The sequence below is a fragment of the Phyllostomus hastatus genome, unplaced genomic scaffold (assembly GCF_019186645.2).
Source record: "Phyllostomus hastatus isolate PE091 unplaced genomic scaffold, TTU_PhHast_1.1 phas_contig_329, whole genome shotgun sequence".
Classification (NCBI taxonomy): domain Eukaryota; kingdom Metazoa; phylum Chordata; class Mammalia; order Chiroptera; family Phyllostomidae; genus Phyllostomus; species Phyllostomus hastatus.
Window position 1 is genome coordinate 1,318,924 of NW_025333854.1, and position 13,765 is coordinate 1,332,688.

General features: G+C 65.8%; 1 protein-coding gene across 2 annotated transcripts in view; it reads left to right on the forward strand.

The window, feature by feature from the left end:
* Window positions 1-13,765, forward strand: part of DHX29 (DExH-box helicase 29) — a 36,199-nt gene that overhangs the window by 10,695 nt on the left and 11,739 nt on the right. Inside the window, exons 7-18 of one of the 2 annotated variants that reach the window (XM_045839860.1) lie at window positions 835-961; window positions 1,632-1,790; window positions 2,259-2,424; window positions 2,682-2,805; window positions 4,015-4,635; window positions 5,707-5,850; window positions 8,953-9,129; window positions 9,484-9,624; window positions 10,727-10,871; window positions 11,010-11,127; window positions 11,793-11,877; window positions 13,067-13,155. In XM_045839860.1, coding sequence (XP_045695816.1) covers window positions 835-961; window positions 1,632-1,790; window positions 2,259-2,424; window positions 2,682-2,805; window positions 4,015-4,635; window positions 5,707-5,850; window positions 8,953-9,129; window positions 9,484-9,624; window positions 10,727-10,871; window positions 11,010-11,127; window positions 11,793-11,877; window positions 13,067-13,155 — 2,096 coding nt within the window. The remainder of the gene's footprint in view (window positions 1-834; window positions 962-1,631; window positions 1,791-2,258; window positions 2,425-2,681; window positions 2,806-4,014; window positions 4,636-5,706; window positions 5,851-8,952; window positions 9,130-9,483; window positions 9,625-10,726; window positions 10,872-11,009; window positions 11,128-11,792; window positions 11,878-13,066; window positions 13,156-13,765) is intronic. The other variant, XM_045839861.1, reaches the window with a different exon arrangement.

The following is a 13,765-nucleotide window of genomic DNA, read 5'->3' on the forward strand; positions in this document are numbered from 1 at the left end:
CTGGCGGTTAGGCGGGGTGGGGGCGACGGGGGGACGTCCTCCCTGCGGCCTCCTGACCTGGGCAGCCGGGACCGCGTGCCTGAGCCTGTGTCTGCGCCAGGTGCTGGCTCTCCCGTCGTCTCGCCTGCCGCTGCTGCCTCCACGCAGACTGGCCCCGGTCCCTCGGGGCGTGCCCTGGGTGCTCTCTCCCCGTGCGGCCCAGCACGGGCTCACAGCGGCCCTGCGCGCCCCCGTCTGCCCACCCACCCCGTGCTGGGTGCGCCTCGCCTGCCGTGCCCCGTGCCCTCGCCAGGAAAACACTGGGCGCTGGGGCTCCAGCTGCAGCTCGGGCTGGTTTGCCCAGCGGAGTGAGGCCCTTCAGTCCACAGCACCCGCCTCCCCGGGGGCCTCTCTCAGTGTCCCGTCTCCCGGGAGACGGGCTGGGGGAGGCCGCCGGGAGAGGAGCAGCGTTGTGGGTGCGTGCATGTGCGTGTGTGTGTGCGCGCGGTCCTCCAGCAACGTGCAAGCCTGAAGCGTGTGCAGTAAATACGCACTGTTGCCGCAGCGAGCACACGCCCTGTGGACGGCCCTCGTCCTGCAGCCCACCAGCCCCCCCCCCCCCCCGTAGGCAGACCACACCCGGTGTCCCGCTTCCCTCCGCAGTCGGGGACGCGGCCAGCTGCCGTCTCCCCGCAGACTGTCCGCATGCGCGGTCTTTCTCCCTGGGAACGCCGGCCAGGGGGTCCGCTGGGCAGGGCCGGCGAGGTCGAGGATCCCCGGCTTTGCCGGCACGCAGTGACGGGACGGCGAAGTGACCTCACTCTGCTTCTCGTCCTCGTCCCCTCTCCGGACCAGAACGAGAGGTACCTGCACCTGGGCGCGAAGCTGCTGGATGCGAAGGAGCAGGCGGCCGCCTTCAAGCTGGAGAAGAACAAGCAGGGGCAGCGGGAGGCCCAGGAGAGGATCAGGAAACTCCAGCGGGGTGAGCGCTGCTCCGTGTCGGCGTGCCCCTGCCTGCCCCTCGCCGGCCGGGCCGGGCCGGGCGGGGAGCCGTCTCCTCCGACCGTGTGCCTGCTCTGTCCTCCTGACACCGTGCCCGCACCAGGCCACGTGGTGACCGGGCCAGGTGCTGCGGGCCGCGCGGACGGTCACAGGTCTCCGCGCTGCTGTCGCAGCCAGTGCAGGCGGAGACCGTCTGCGGGTGCGTGGCCGTGTTCCCCTGGGACTTCACGTGTGGGCGCTGAAACGTGGCTTTCATACAGCCTTCACGTCAGCAACTGCATCTGCCTGTCTTCCCACCGAGTTGAAATCGTGGGACCCTCCTCGGCTCAGAGGCCGTGCGGAAGCAGGCCGCAGGGCTGCCCGGGGCCCACAGCCGCGCTCCGTGAGCCCCTGCTGTGCACGGCGGGGGGCGCCCACTCCACGCAGGGAGAGCAGAGCACCGCTGCGCCAGGGCTCCTTGCTGCCCCTGCCGGACGGTTCCCTTCGAAGAGCTTAGTGTGCGGGCGAACTTCAGTGCAGGTTTCTCGTGGGAGGCGTGGGGCAGTCGGTTACGGTGAAAAAGGCATTCTGTAGAACCATCTTTGCACACTAGAAGAGGCAAAGGCACAGAGCAGGCACGCAAAACTGAGCGCCGTGCTTCTCCTTGGTAGAGATGGAGGCTTTAGAAGAGCACCCCGTGTTCGATCCGGCCGTGAAGGTCTCACAGCGGCAGAGCGACCGGAAGAAGCCTCCAGCGGCCACAGGAGGGGAGAGCGCTTTGAACTTCAGTTTGTTTGAGAAGCCGCCAGCTGCTGCCGAAGGAGAGAAAGGTACGACGAGGGGGATGTGTTCCGGGTGTGACGTGCAACCAGTGAGACGTCCAGGACGGTACGATTAACCCTGCGTCACTTTGCACCCGCGCCACCCAGGTGAGGCGGGAGTGGGGCTCGCCTCCGCACGCCGACTCGGAGAAGGAGTAACGACAGTAACTCGCCCATGTAGCGGTCTGTCCTCCCAGTGTCCTGCTGCGGCCTCGTCCCTCCCCACTGCACCCCCGCCCTGGAGTTGTCTCTCCGCAGCAGAGCGGGGGTGGGTGAGCCCCTCTGAAAACACCCTGTAGCCACTGACACGTGTGGCCCGTGTGCCGTGCCGGCAGCCCCCGCGTGGCCAGCCGTGCCCTCCCTCACGGCTCACTGCACGTCTTGTCTCTCTGCGCGGGGGCAGCTGCAGGCCCCCCGCTCTGCCCACCCGTGCGGCCGCGCGGCTCTGGCCCAGCCCCGCCCCGCCTGTCGTTGCAGAGGGGAGGAAGGAAGCCCGTGACGTGCGGAACCTCGACTACACGGCCCGGAGCTGGACCGGAAAGTCCCCCAAGCAGTTCCTCATCGACTGGGTCAGGAAGAACCTTCCCAAGAGCCCAAACCCTTCCTTTGAGAAAGTTCCAGTAGGTCGGTACTGGAAATGCAGGTGTGTTTTTTTGGTTAACTGGAGGAGCTTCTAGAAAAATTGGAGATGGAAATCTCGTTTGTTTGTCGGGAGCTGGGGCGACACGGAGGAAGCGCTCTCGTCCCGCATCCTGGGGTGGTAGCACTCACAGGTCACGAAGTGCCTGTCTTCCAGGGAACGCTCCGTTGACATGACTGATGGGAACCGGGGCCCCAGTGAAGGGGGCTCTGGCCAGCCTCACGTTCCCGGTGTCGTTCCCGGTGTCTCGGCGCCCGCAGGGTGAGGGTGGTGAAGGCGGAGGACGACGTGCTGGTGGTGTGCCCCGCCATCCTGACGGAGGACGGCATGCAGGCCCAGCACCTGGCGGCCACGCTGGCGCTCTACCGGCTGGTGAAAGGGCAGGTGAGACCCTTGCCCCGCGCGCTTCGGCACCATCCGGGAGCGGCGGCGGCTCTGCGTGTCCTGTCTGCGCGGCGCCGTGTGCGCATGCGGGAGGCAGCGCACGCCGGCCGCAGCCTCTGCGCCAGCTCGCACCCTCCAGGCTGCCTCTCCCGATGGCCCCGTTTCTGTGTGATTCTGACGTCCCCCCAAGCAGGGCTTGGTCTCCCCCCCGCAGACACACACTGAGACCTGTGGCTGCCTCAGACTCTGGGGCCGCACTGGCTGCAGACTGAGATCATCGCTGTGCTGGGGAGGGGCAAGCGGGGTTTCCCTTAATGTTACACTGTCTCTCGGCGTTAGAAAACCGCGGGCGGGCGCTGGTTCTGGTCTCAGGTGAAGTTTCACTCACTAAGTTTCCTATTTAAGGGGAGATGGAGGGAAAGTGCTGCTGAGGGAGGGAGGCGCCTCGAGAGAGCTGGGTGCTCTGCGGGGGGGCCGCCCCGTTCCCGTGTCTGCGAGCAGTGGTGTCTCTCTCCGGGGGGGGCTGGAGCCACTGGCCCTGTCGGACGCCGTGCACGTGGGCTGCGGACAGTGTCTCCGCCCGGTTCCGCCAGTGCGAGCCCTTGATGTCTTCACCCCTCAGTCTGCACGCTGAGGCGTCACGGCCAACCTAACCCACAGCGGCGAGCCAGTGCTGCCGAGGGGTCTGGGCCCCGCCCCGGCCCAGACTCGGGTGCCGTCCCGCCATGCGGTGCGGCTGTCCGTGGCACGTGGACCCGCAGCCCGCACAGCGGCCAGCGTCTCGGGGGCTTTGCCTCGGACGTGTGCCGTGGGGCGCCTGCACCGCTCAGGCTGCGCCCTGGCTGGCCACGCAGACGAGACACGCCGCCCAGCAGCACAGCCCCCCGCCCCGTGTGCACTGGCCCGCAGTCCCCCCTCAGGGGCACGGGGTGGGGGAGGCCCTCGGCACCCCCACTTCCCTGAGGGAGAAACCGGGACGGGGGGGTAAGTCATTTGCCCAAGGCCGCACCACCGGCGAGTTTGGAAGCTGGAGTTTGGTGGGCTGCCGGTCGGTGTGCGTCACGCGCCTGTCCGTCTTGCGTTAGAAGGAGGCGCTGACTAGTGTAAGAGACAGGTGACGTGGGAGAGGGAGACAGCGTCCCTCTAAGTCCCCACCTGAGTTTGGTGTCCACGTCAGTGGGGTGACACAGTGCCGTTTCCCCTGTGCAGTCCGTCCACCAGTTACTCCCTCCGACCTACCGGGACGTCTGGCTGGAGTGGAGCGATGCGGAGAAGAAAAAGGAAGAGCTGAACAAGATGGAAACCAACAAGCCGCGCGACCTGTTCATCGCCAGACTCCTGAGCAGAGCGAAGCAGCGGCAGCAGCAGCAGCAGCAGCGGGGGCGGCAGGAGTCCGGGAACAAGAGAGAGGGCTCCGCGGACCCCGAGGGGTCCTGGGAAGACTTGGCTTCCGACGAGGACTTCTCGGCGCCGCCCCCGGGCCCGGAGCAGGCGGAGGACCTGGAGCCCGCCAGAGCGCTCTTCCGGAGGCTGCAGGGCACGCCCAAGTACCAGAGGCTGCTGCAGGAGCGGCGGCGGCTGCCCGTGTTCCGGCACCGGGACGCCATCGTGCAGGCGCTCGAGAGGCACCGGGTGGTGGTGGTGGCGGGCGACACGGGCAGCGGGAAGAGCACGCAGGTGCCGCACTTCCTGCTGGAGGACCTGCTCCTGGCGGGGCCGGGGGCCGGCAAGTGCAGCATCGTCTGCACGCAGCCCCGGCGCATCTCGGCGGTGAGCCTGGCCACCAGGGTGTGTGACGAGCTGGGCTGTGACGGTGGCCCCGGGGGAAGGGTAAGGCGGCCCCTGCTACCCGGGCCGGGGGGGGGGGGGCGGTGGCTTTGCTCGCCCCTTGCTCTCGGGGCCCGGACGGGAGTCGGGCCGTCACGGGTGGTGGGCTGGCACGTCTCCGGCACGTGCCACGTGCCGTGTGACAGACGTGCCGTGTGACAGACGCGCCGGGACGCCCCCGACCTTCACGTGGACAAGGTCGTTAGTCTGTCGTGGGAATTCTCACGTGAGGGAGAAGGTGTCCAGGTCAGTGGGTGACTAGTCAGACAGGTGTGTTACAGACTGAAGTGCACATTCGAAGACCACGGGCAGAGGCACACCTGACCCCAACAGCACGTGTCTGTCTCGAGTGTGTGCGAGTCTGCGCAGCGCAGCGCAGCCCCGGAGGGTTTCCTCTCACTCTTCCCCGTGAGCAGGAGGGCAGTCAGCGTGTGTGAGCGCCCGCTGTCGTGCGTTTGGCCACACAGCTGCCACGTCCACTGCCACACGCAGGTGCCCCCGACACGGGTCAGCCCCCGGGGCAGAGGCCGAGCCCCGTGGAGCCCAGCGTCGCTGCTCTTGGAGCCGCTCTCTCTAGAGACGGCGTCCAGCGGCTCCGGCTCTGTCTTCAAGGGGGCGCCCCGCCGTTAAGAACTGCTTGTGTAGCAAATCGCCTGGCCTCCTCCTGTGGGACGCAGGGGGAGAGAGGGCACTCTGTCTCGTGAGGAGCTCACATGCAGGCGGTGACGGCCAGGCACACGAAGACACGGGGGTGTCTGAGGAAGTCAGACGGGAAGCGCGGGAACCGAGGTCGGGGCTCCCTCGGGGTCCCCTGCGCGGTGCGGGCCGCTGCCCTTCCCGGAGGCGGCGTCGGTGACCCCAGCAGGGGCGCAGGCCGTGTGCAGGGGCCGCCTGGACCCTGCTCCGGCGCCACTCAGCCCGCAGCCCCGGTCACTTTCCGCTGCCCCGGCGCTCTGCCCAGCAGCGGGGCCAGCCCTGTGCACACACACCATCCCCGCGCCCCACTGCCCCCCCCGTGCAGCCCCCAGGCCCCGTGCCAGAGCCTCACCTTGCCCTGTCGTGTCCCCCCCCCAGGATTCGCTGTGTGGGTACCAGATCCGGATGGAGTCCCGGGCCAGCGAGGCCACCCGGCTGCTCTACTGCACCACGGGGGTTCTGCTGCGGAAGCTCCAGGAGGACGGCCTGCTGAGCAGCGTGTCGCACGTCATCGTGGACGAGGTGAGCCGGGCGCTCGGCGTCAGCCGGCACCCCTCTGTGCTCGCCGCGCCAGACACCGCCGTGGTCCCTCCACTCTCTCCGGTGGGCGGGGCTGGGGGCTACTCTGGTGAATACGAGACACCCTGTGCCAGGCGCCAGGTGCCAGGTGCCGGGTGCCGCTCTCCAGACTTCCCGCATAGCAGCCCCATCGCTCCCCAGCAGCCCCAGGCGCAGGGCTCCGCCCCTGGGTCACCACCGCTCGGGGGCCAGGGCAGAGGTCAGATGGCGGGGCCGGGCCGCGCGGCCAGCTGGCTCCACACTGGCTCCCAGGCCACGCTGGGCCAGCGTCTGCACCCGGCCCGCACACTCACCGCCGCCGCAGTGCGCGCGGAGGGCAGAGGGTTTCCTCGGTTCCGACAGGAACCCGGACTCCTTCGTCCGCGTGTCACTGTCCCCGGAGACACCCGCCCGCACCGGGCTCAGTGCCCGCTGGCGCTGGGTGGTGCCGGAAGCCCCGCCCGGGGCTGCTTCAAACGGCCTGGGGTGTGGGCGCTCCTCCAGGAGAAACGCTGAGTCCAGCATTTCTGTCCCAAAAACATCTTTAAAATCTTCTCTGACGTAAAACTTTTGTGAATGTACGTTCATTCGCTGAGTTCAAAGGCAGTGGTGAAAGCTCCATTACTCGTTGATTTTTAATTAATACACTAATATTGGTTATTGGGTTACTTTCCTCCTTTTGGTTAGAAAACACTAGAAGTGTAGACAAACACAAAAGTGAAAGTAAAAATTACAATCTCACGATCTAGAAAAGACCGCTGTTGACATTCAACTGGCATGTTTTTACGTGTGTATATCGTACAGTTCTTCACGTCACTAGTCCGCAAAAGCATGGTTTTTAGTAGCTTCATGGCGCATACTCTGGGCGCCCCATGCTGTCTAACCGTTTTCCCGTTGCCGGACGAGTGGAGGAGGCCCAGGTGTCTGCTAGTGACCTAGCAGTCTGGTCGCAGGTAGGCGGCAGGAGACCGTCTTCACTCAGGAGCCTGTTCTCCCCGGGGGAGAAACCGCCGCCCTCACGCAGGGCGGGAAGGGAGGGGCGTGGGCTGCGGTCACAGCCCCGCTGTGCGCGGCCGAGACCCAGACCCAGACCGCGTCCGAGTCCTCAGGACCCGCGGGGGCCGAGTGCTGCTCTGTCTGTTCACGGTGAGACACTTGTACCCCTGGGCGGGGTGGAATGTTTGTGCTGGCTACTCGGTAGACCTCCGGGACGCCCCAGTGCCCCAGAAACATGCGTGGTGCGTGTGTGTCAGAGGGGACCCCGGTGGAACAGCCAGAGCGAGCTCAGGAAGCCGTTTCCGACGGTGCGGGGTCGGCAGCCTGCGGACCCGGCCCCTCCCCCGAGGGACACGGCGGGAGCGAGAGGAGGGCCCCCGCGGTGGTCGCGGCGTCACGTCTGAGGGTGCACGCGGTGCTGCGGCCCAGCCCGCCGCAGAGGAGGCTCCCGTGTGAGGGGGGTGCAGCATGCCGGGGGCGGCGCTCCGGGACGGCCGGGGTGCTGGGGGTGGCCGTGGCTTTGCTGAGTTCACGGTCCCTGCGGGAGCGGGGCCTCTTTCCCCGGGCTGCTGGCGTGCTCACACGCACCTGTCTGCCCGTCCCTCCCCACGGCGCTGAGCAGGAAAGTGCAGGTTTGTGCGGGCCCTGCCTTGCGTTCTAGCCTCCTCTCTCTCTCTCTCTCTCTCTCCCTCTAAATCAGCGTGTGTATTAAGTTCCATCCGTCGATGGTATTCCCCAGATTTGTTTTATCCGTTAGGAAGTCTCTTTCTTGACCTTTAGACACAGGTGTCCTGCTCAAACCACAGAGGAAAACCACCCAAGGTTCTTGCTTTTTCTTCCTCCCACGTCTGCATCAGGGGTGTCTACCCTGCAGCCCAACACAAGATCGTAGCTTACTTAAAACGTTGTGAGATGTTTTGTGTGTGGCTACACGTTGCGATGTATCTAATGTGCAGCCCGAGACGGTTCTTCCAGCATGGGCCAGAGACGCCAACAGGGTGGCCAGCCCTGCTGAGACCCCTGGGCCCGTTGGGCCCCCTTGCCTCAGACTCCCTCACCGGGACTGCCCTCCCGTGGGCCACCGTTGTCTCTGCAGTCACTGCACGGGCCTCTGGCTCAACGTCCTGCGCTCTGTGGCGCTGTCCTCCACGGCGGCCTCTGCCCTGGAGCCCGAGTGTCCTTTCAAAACGTAACTCTGGGACCAGCTCCCCTGCAGCGGAGTGCACTCAGCGCTCAGGGTGCGGTCAGCCCCTCCCCAGCGCTCCCGGCCTCGCCAGGGCCTGTTCCCATGCGAGCCCGTTCCCCACGGCTCCCTGACCCCTGCCCGCCACCGTGATCTGGCACAGCCTGGGCTCCGCGACCACTTTCCCCTCCTCATCCCGTTCCCTCCTCCTTGTTCTGAAAGTCTCCTTCGGTTCTCAGCGCCATGGCGGTTCCTCCGGCGGCCTCCTCAGCCCCTGCGTGTGTGACCCCCCACCACCCGGGGCGGGGTCCTCGGCCCGGACGGGCACTGGCACCGACAGGGCTGCGGGCGTTGTGGCCCCAGCGGGGAGCCCGGCGCCCACGCTCCCTGCTCACCGGGCTCCGTCACGGGGCTCTGCTGGGCCCCACGGGGTTGTCACGGCCACCTAGGAAGTCGTCGCCCCTCTGTGCTCTCATCTCTCGGGGGCAGAAACACACCCAGTTTCCTCAGGCCACGCCGCTCCCAAGCGACCGATCCCAGAGCCCCAGCGCTCACCCACCGTCCCCGTCACCGCCCTTCCAGCCAGGCCTGCGAGCAACCTGCTTTCTCCCACAGCTCTGATGCGCTTTGGCGCTGTGAGCGGCCTCCAGGCCCGCACGGTGGGGCGGAGACGGCTGGGCGGGGCGCAGGCAGGTGGGCCGGGCAGAGGGTTCTGGAGAGGGCCCGCTCTGGACACACTGCTCCCCCCTCCCCCCCTTCCTCCCTCCCTCCGTGTGCACGTGTGCTCGAGAGTAGAGTCTCGGTCAGCTTCCCACGTGCGTGTCGGACCGTTTCAGCCTTCCCCCGGGCCCTGGGTGTGCCGGAGGCTCACACTCCCGGTTCCCCAGGTTCACGAGAGGAGCGTGCAGTCGGACTTCCTGCTGGTCATCCTGAAGGAGATCCTGCAGAAGCGCTCCGACCTGCACCTGGTCCTGATGAGCGCCACCGTGGACAGCGACAAGTTCTCTACGTACTTCACCCACTGCCCCGTGCTCAGGATCTCAGGGAGGAGTTACCCCGTGGAGGTGCGCGCTCCCACGGCACCTGTGTGCCCCCCCCCCGGGAGCAGCCCCCGCAGGGGCCCGAGGGCGGGGTGGGAGGGACAGAAGCGTGTTCCCGGTGGGTGTGCAAGGCCACAGAGAGGGCCTCGGGGGCCTGGGAGGCAGCGCCGCAGCCCTGGCTCAGGGAGAGTTCCTCTGAGCCCCCCGGGGACGGACTCGCCCCCACCAGCAAGGCTGTGCGTGCTCAGATAGTGCAGACAGAGCATCTTAAGTTCGCACTTGGTGACATTTGACAGTTCAGAACCCCCTTGTTCTCTTTAAAACGGCATTTACCGGTGTGAATGTGAGTTCACCACGTGCACGCTCTATTCTGTGCAGGTTTTCCATCTGGAAGATATAATAGAAGAGACGGGTTTTGTACTGGAGAAGGACTCAGAATACTGCCAGAAGTACCTGGAGGAGGAGGAGGAAATAACCATTCACGTTACCGGCAAAGCAGGGGCAACGCAGAAGTACCAGGTGAGAGGAAAACCTCTGACGGGCGTCTGCCTGATGGCGCTCCCCAGGGCCGAGCTGCCGTGGGTTTGGAAGCCGCGCTGGCGCCCTGAACGTGCGTGCGGTGGGTAGGAGAGGGGCGGGCGTGACGAAGGGCCTTTAAAGGTCGGCCCGGGCTCGGACGGCTTGAGTCCCTGACCGCCCGGGCCGCAGAGGTGCGCGTCTGGAACCGAGGGCCAGAGGGGGGAGGTGGGGGGGTGAGCGCTGCTCCACAGCAGCGTTGGTGGTCGGTGGGTGAGGAGTCGGTGAGCGAGGACCCCTCGGCGTCACCTGGGCTCCTGCAGTGTGAGGACCCCCTCTGTGTCACCTGGCCCCCCCGGCAGGAGGTCAGGACACGGCAGGTGCCAGCGCCCGGCCAGCGGCTCCTCGCATCCTCTGCCTGCCGTGCACCCGCCTCGGCTCCGCAGTGGAGCTGCCGGAGCGCCCGTCTCCAGCGTGTTTTCGGCAAGGGCACCGAGCTGTGTTGTCCCATGTTTCAGCCGGCGGCCCCGTGCCCAGCGCTCTCCTTGTTGCATCCACGATTCTCCCTTTCCCACACGGGTCCAGGCTGAGGGGGCCCACGGGTGCTCGGTCCTCTGAGCCGGCGGGTGGGCCGGGAGGGCAGAGCACCGGGGTCCGTCCTGACCTTCAGAGACAGAGGTCAGAAGCTGCAGAGAGACCTCAGAAAACCAGAGGCGTCCCAGAGGGGCGACTGGAACGCAGCCACCAGGGAGACCCGGGCGGAGGGGCAGGGTGCACCGCTGAGACGGCAGCAGTGCCGCCCCGGCCGACTGCCCTCCAGCTGCCGCAGCGCACGCAGGGACTGTCCTCCCGTGCTCGGACCTCGCACGTCCGTCCGTCTGTCTGTGCCGGAGGAGAGCCCCGTCGTGCCTGGGGGCGGGGTGGAGCTGAGCTACAGGGGAGAGGTGGACCTCCGTTCTGCTTCCCGCTGCTGCAAAGCCACGACGTAGTATTCTTGCTGTTTTGACGAAGTGATGATGGCGACGATGAGAACCTCCCCCTCCTTTGTCTGACGGAAGCACTTCCTGTTGTTTCCTTCCCTCTCCGGCGGCGGCGCCGGTGTCAGGAGTACCTCCCGGCCCGGACAGGGGCGGGGGCGGGCTTGGACTCCCGGTACCAGCAGTACAGCGGCCGCACGCAGCACGCGCTTCTGCACATGAACCCCCAGAAGGTCAACCTGGACCTGGTCGCGGAGCTCCTCGCGTTCTTAGGTGCGCGCCGGCCTCCGGCGGGGCCCCTCCGCGCTGACTGACGGGGCTGCCTGCCCGTGGGGGGTGTTCGGTGCTGCCTCCCGCGCCCCCCTTGTCCGTGCGCTCCTGTCGGGCAGCACGTCCTTTCTGAACCTGCAGACAGGAGCCCCCGGTTCCGGAGCACCGAAGGGGCAGTGCTGGTCTTCCTGCCCGGCCTCGCCCACATCCAGCAGCTGTATGACCTCCTGCTGACAGACCGAAGGTTTTCCTCCGAGCGGTAACTACACATCGTCTCGCGTTCCTGGTGGTTGGGAAGCAGAAAACGGCTTCGTGCATGAAAACTCTTAAAGAAAGATGTTATTTATTTATCTTTAGAGAGAGGGGAGGGGAGGGAGAAAGAGAAGAGAAACGTCAATGTGTGGTTGCCTCTCACACGCCCCCTACTGGGGACCTGGCCCGCAACCCGGGCCTGTGCCCTGACTGGGAATCGAACCGGCGACCCTTTGGTTCGCAGGCCAGTGCTCAAACCACTGAGCCATGTCAGCTGGGGCTGTTGTGCTTCCTTCCTGTGGGTGAGAGCAGGGTGGTGACCCCCCAGCCCGCTGCGTGCACAAACGCACGCCCAGCGAGCGGGCGGCGCGCCTGCCCCGTGCTTCGTCACGGCGAGCACACGGCTGCCGTGGTGCCTCTCCCGCCGCCGACGCCGGGACGCCCTGCAGCCCTGTGCCCCCTCCCGTCCACGGGCTCGTGCCCGTCGGACCTCCCGCTCTTGGATGACACGTGGGGGGTCCACTGCACCCTTGTCAGAACTTCCGTGTGTGTTTAAAGCTTCTCACGATAGAAAGTGTTCAAGTTGCTTCCTGTCTGCAAATGCGTTTTGTCATTCTTTGCAGTGTCTTCCCAAGAGAAACGCTTGCTAAGAAGTGTGGTTTTAACTTTCAGGTACAAGGTGATAGCTCTGCATTCCATCCTTTCCACCCAAGACCAAGCCGCGGCGTTCACGCTCCCGCCTCCAGGGGTCAGGAAGGTGAAGTTCCGTGGGGCCCGGGGGTGTGGGGCCCGGGGGTGTGGGGCCCGGGGAGAAGGTCTGCAGAGGGGGTGGCGGGGGGGGGGGGCGCCGGGACTGGCCCTCGGAGGCGGCTGCCGGTGCAAGTGCCTCCGCGAGGGCAGAGGCGAGCCCAGCGCTGGGTGAAAGCGTCTGGTCCCTGACGTGTCACCAGAGGGACGGGCTTTTCGGAGGCATGCCGGGTGGAAGTGCGTCCTGGACGTTGCTTGTGAGGAGGAGAAGGCCGGTCACAGCCGGCCCCAGGCAGGCACCGTGAGGGACGCTGGGGGCCGGGAGCTGCCAGCCGGGAGCTGCCGGCATCCAGGCAGAGAGAGTTCTTTGTTTTCCAGGCTGTTCGCCTTATCCTCCCCTGCCCCCCCCCCGTTTTTGTTTTGCTTTGCCTTTGTAACGGTAGTACACAGAGCATTAGTTTGGGGGGATCGCAGCACTCTCATTGTGTCCTCTATTCGGGATCCTGAGGGAAGAGTTTGTTGCCAAAGAGAGTGTCTCTGGGTTTGAACCTCTGCCAGAGAGGGGGAGGTGGCACGGAGCAGGAGCCTTGGGGACGCAGAGCGCCCAGACGGAGCAGGAGCTCTCCTGCGGGGCCTGGTCCACGTCCGAGCGGCTGCCCATCTGTGGCCCCGGGCAGCCCGGCCCACCCCGGTCCTCCTGTCTCAGGGGCGCAGCCCAGGGCCCCGAGCTCTCGGCGCACAGCTAGAAAACCGCTGCTCGGGCGGCCCCTCGGCCGTCTCCCACCCTGCCCGGGCGTTGTCAGGGGGCCTGGCTGGAGTCAGGGAACGGTCCTTTCATCGGAATAAAAGTTTGTGACTTTAATTAGCAAGCTGAGGTGACGAGACTAATTAGAACAAATTGAAGTAACACAGCAATAACAAGTAGATTGTGAATTTTTGTGAACATTGAAATTCACCTTTTTTAATCCTCCCCCGAGGACACTGAGTTTGGAGGAGGGGAGAGACGGTGGGGAGAGGAACACCAGAGTGCGAGAGAAGCTTCCGCTGGTTGCCTTTTGGACGTGCCCCGACTGGGGGCCCAACCTGCAGCCAGGCCCCAAGTTCGCGCTTTAGACGCACCGGCTCGAGCTCGGTGAGGGGGTGTCCGTGGCGGCGTGCTGCCGGAGGCCACGCCCTAAACGTCGTGACTTCTTCTCCAGGTTGTTCTGGCCACGAACATCGCGGAGACCGGCATCACCATTCCAGACGTCGTGTTCGTGGTCGACACGGGCAGGACAAAGGAAAATAAGTGAGTTGACTTTCCCAGGTCAAAGCGTTTTTGTCCGGACAAGCACGTGGGGCTCTAGAATTCCTAGGGAAGGTCACAGACTTGTGGAGGGACATTTTCAGCTACCCCAACTCCGCCCAGAGCGAAACTGCAGGAAATGCGAGACGCGAAGCTTCACAGGGCCGGTCTCCCGCAGCAGCCGGCGTGCTGCCGCTTCCAGAGAAGCGTGCTCCGGGAAAGGTTTCAGGACAGAACTTCCTGTCAGTCTGTCGGCTTGTGAAGCAAAGTGTTTGGCAGAAGCGTTCTCTCAGGATCATAAAAACTGGTCTGGGTTTTGGAACTACAGTTAGATCTGAATCTTCGGTCTACAAGCTTAGGCAAGCACCGCAGCGTCGCCGTAGGCTGTGAGCACGGGTCTCCCACACGGAGACGAGGAAGGCGAGCATTTCACGACGGGAAGTGCCTGCCCGGTGCCCTGACCCGCACGGCGGGTCCGCTGGGCCGAGCCTCCGCCCAGGAGGTCGTGCTCCTGCAGCTGTTTGCGGGTCCGTGCTGCGCAATCAGCGGGGGCTGCCGCGGCCGTCTGCCGTCGTCCGCACGCACCGCCCCGAGCGTCGCGGGGCCGGGGCAC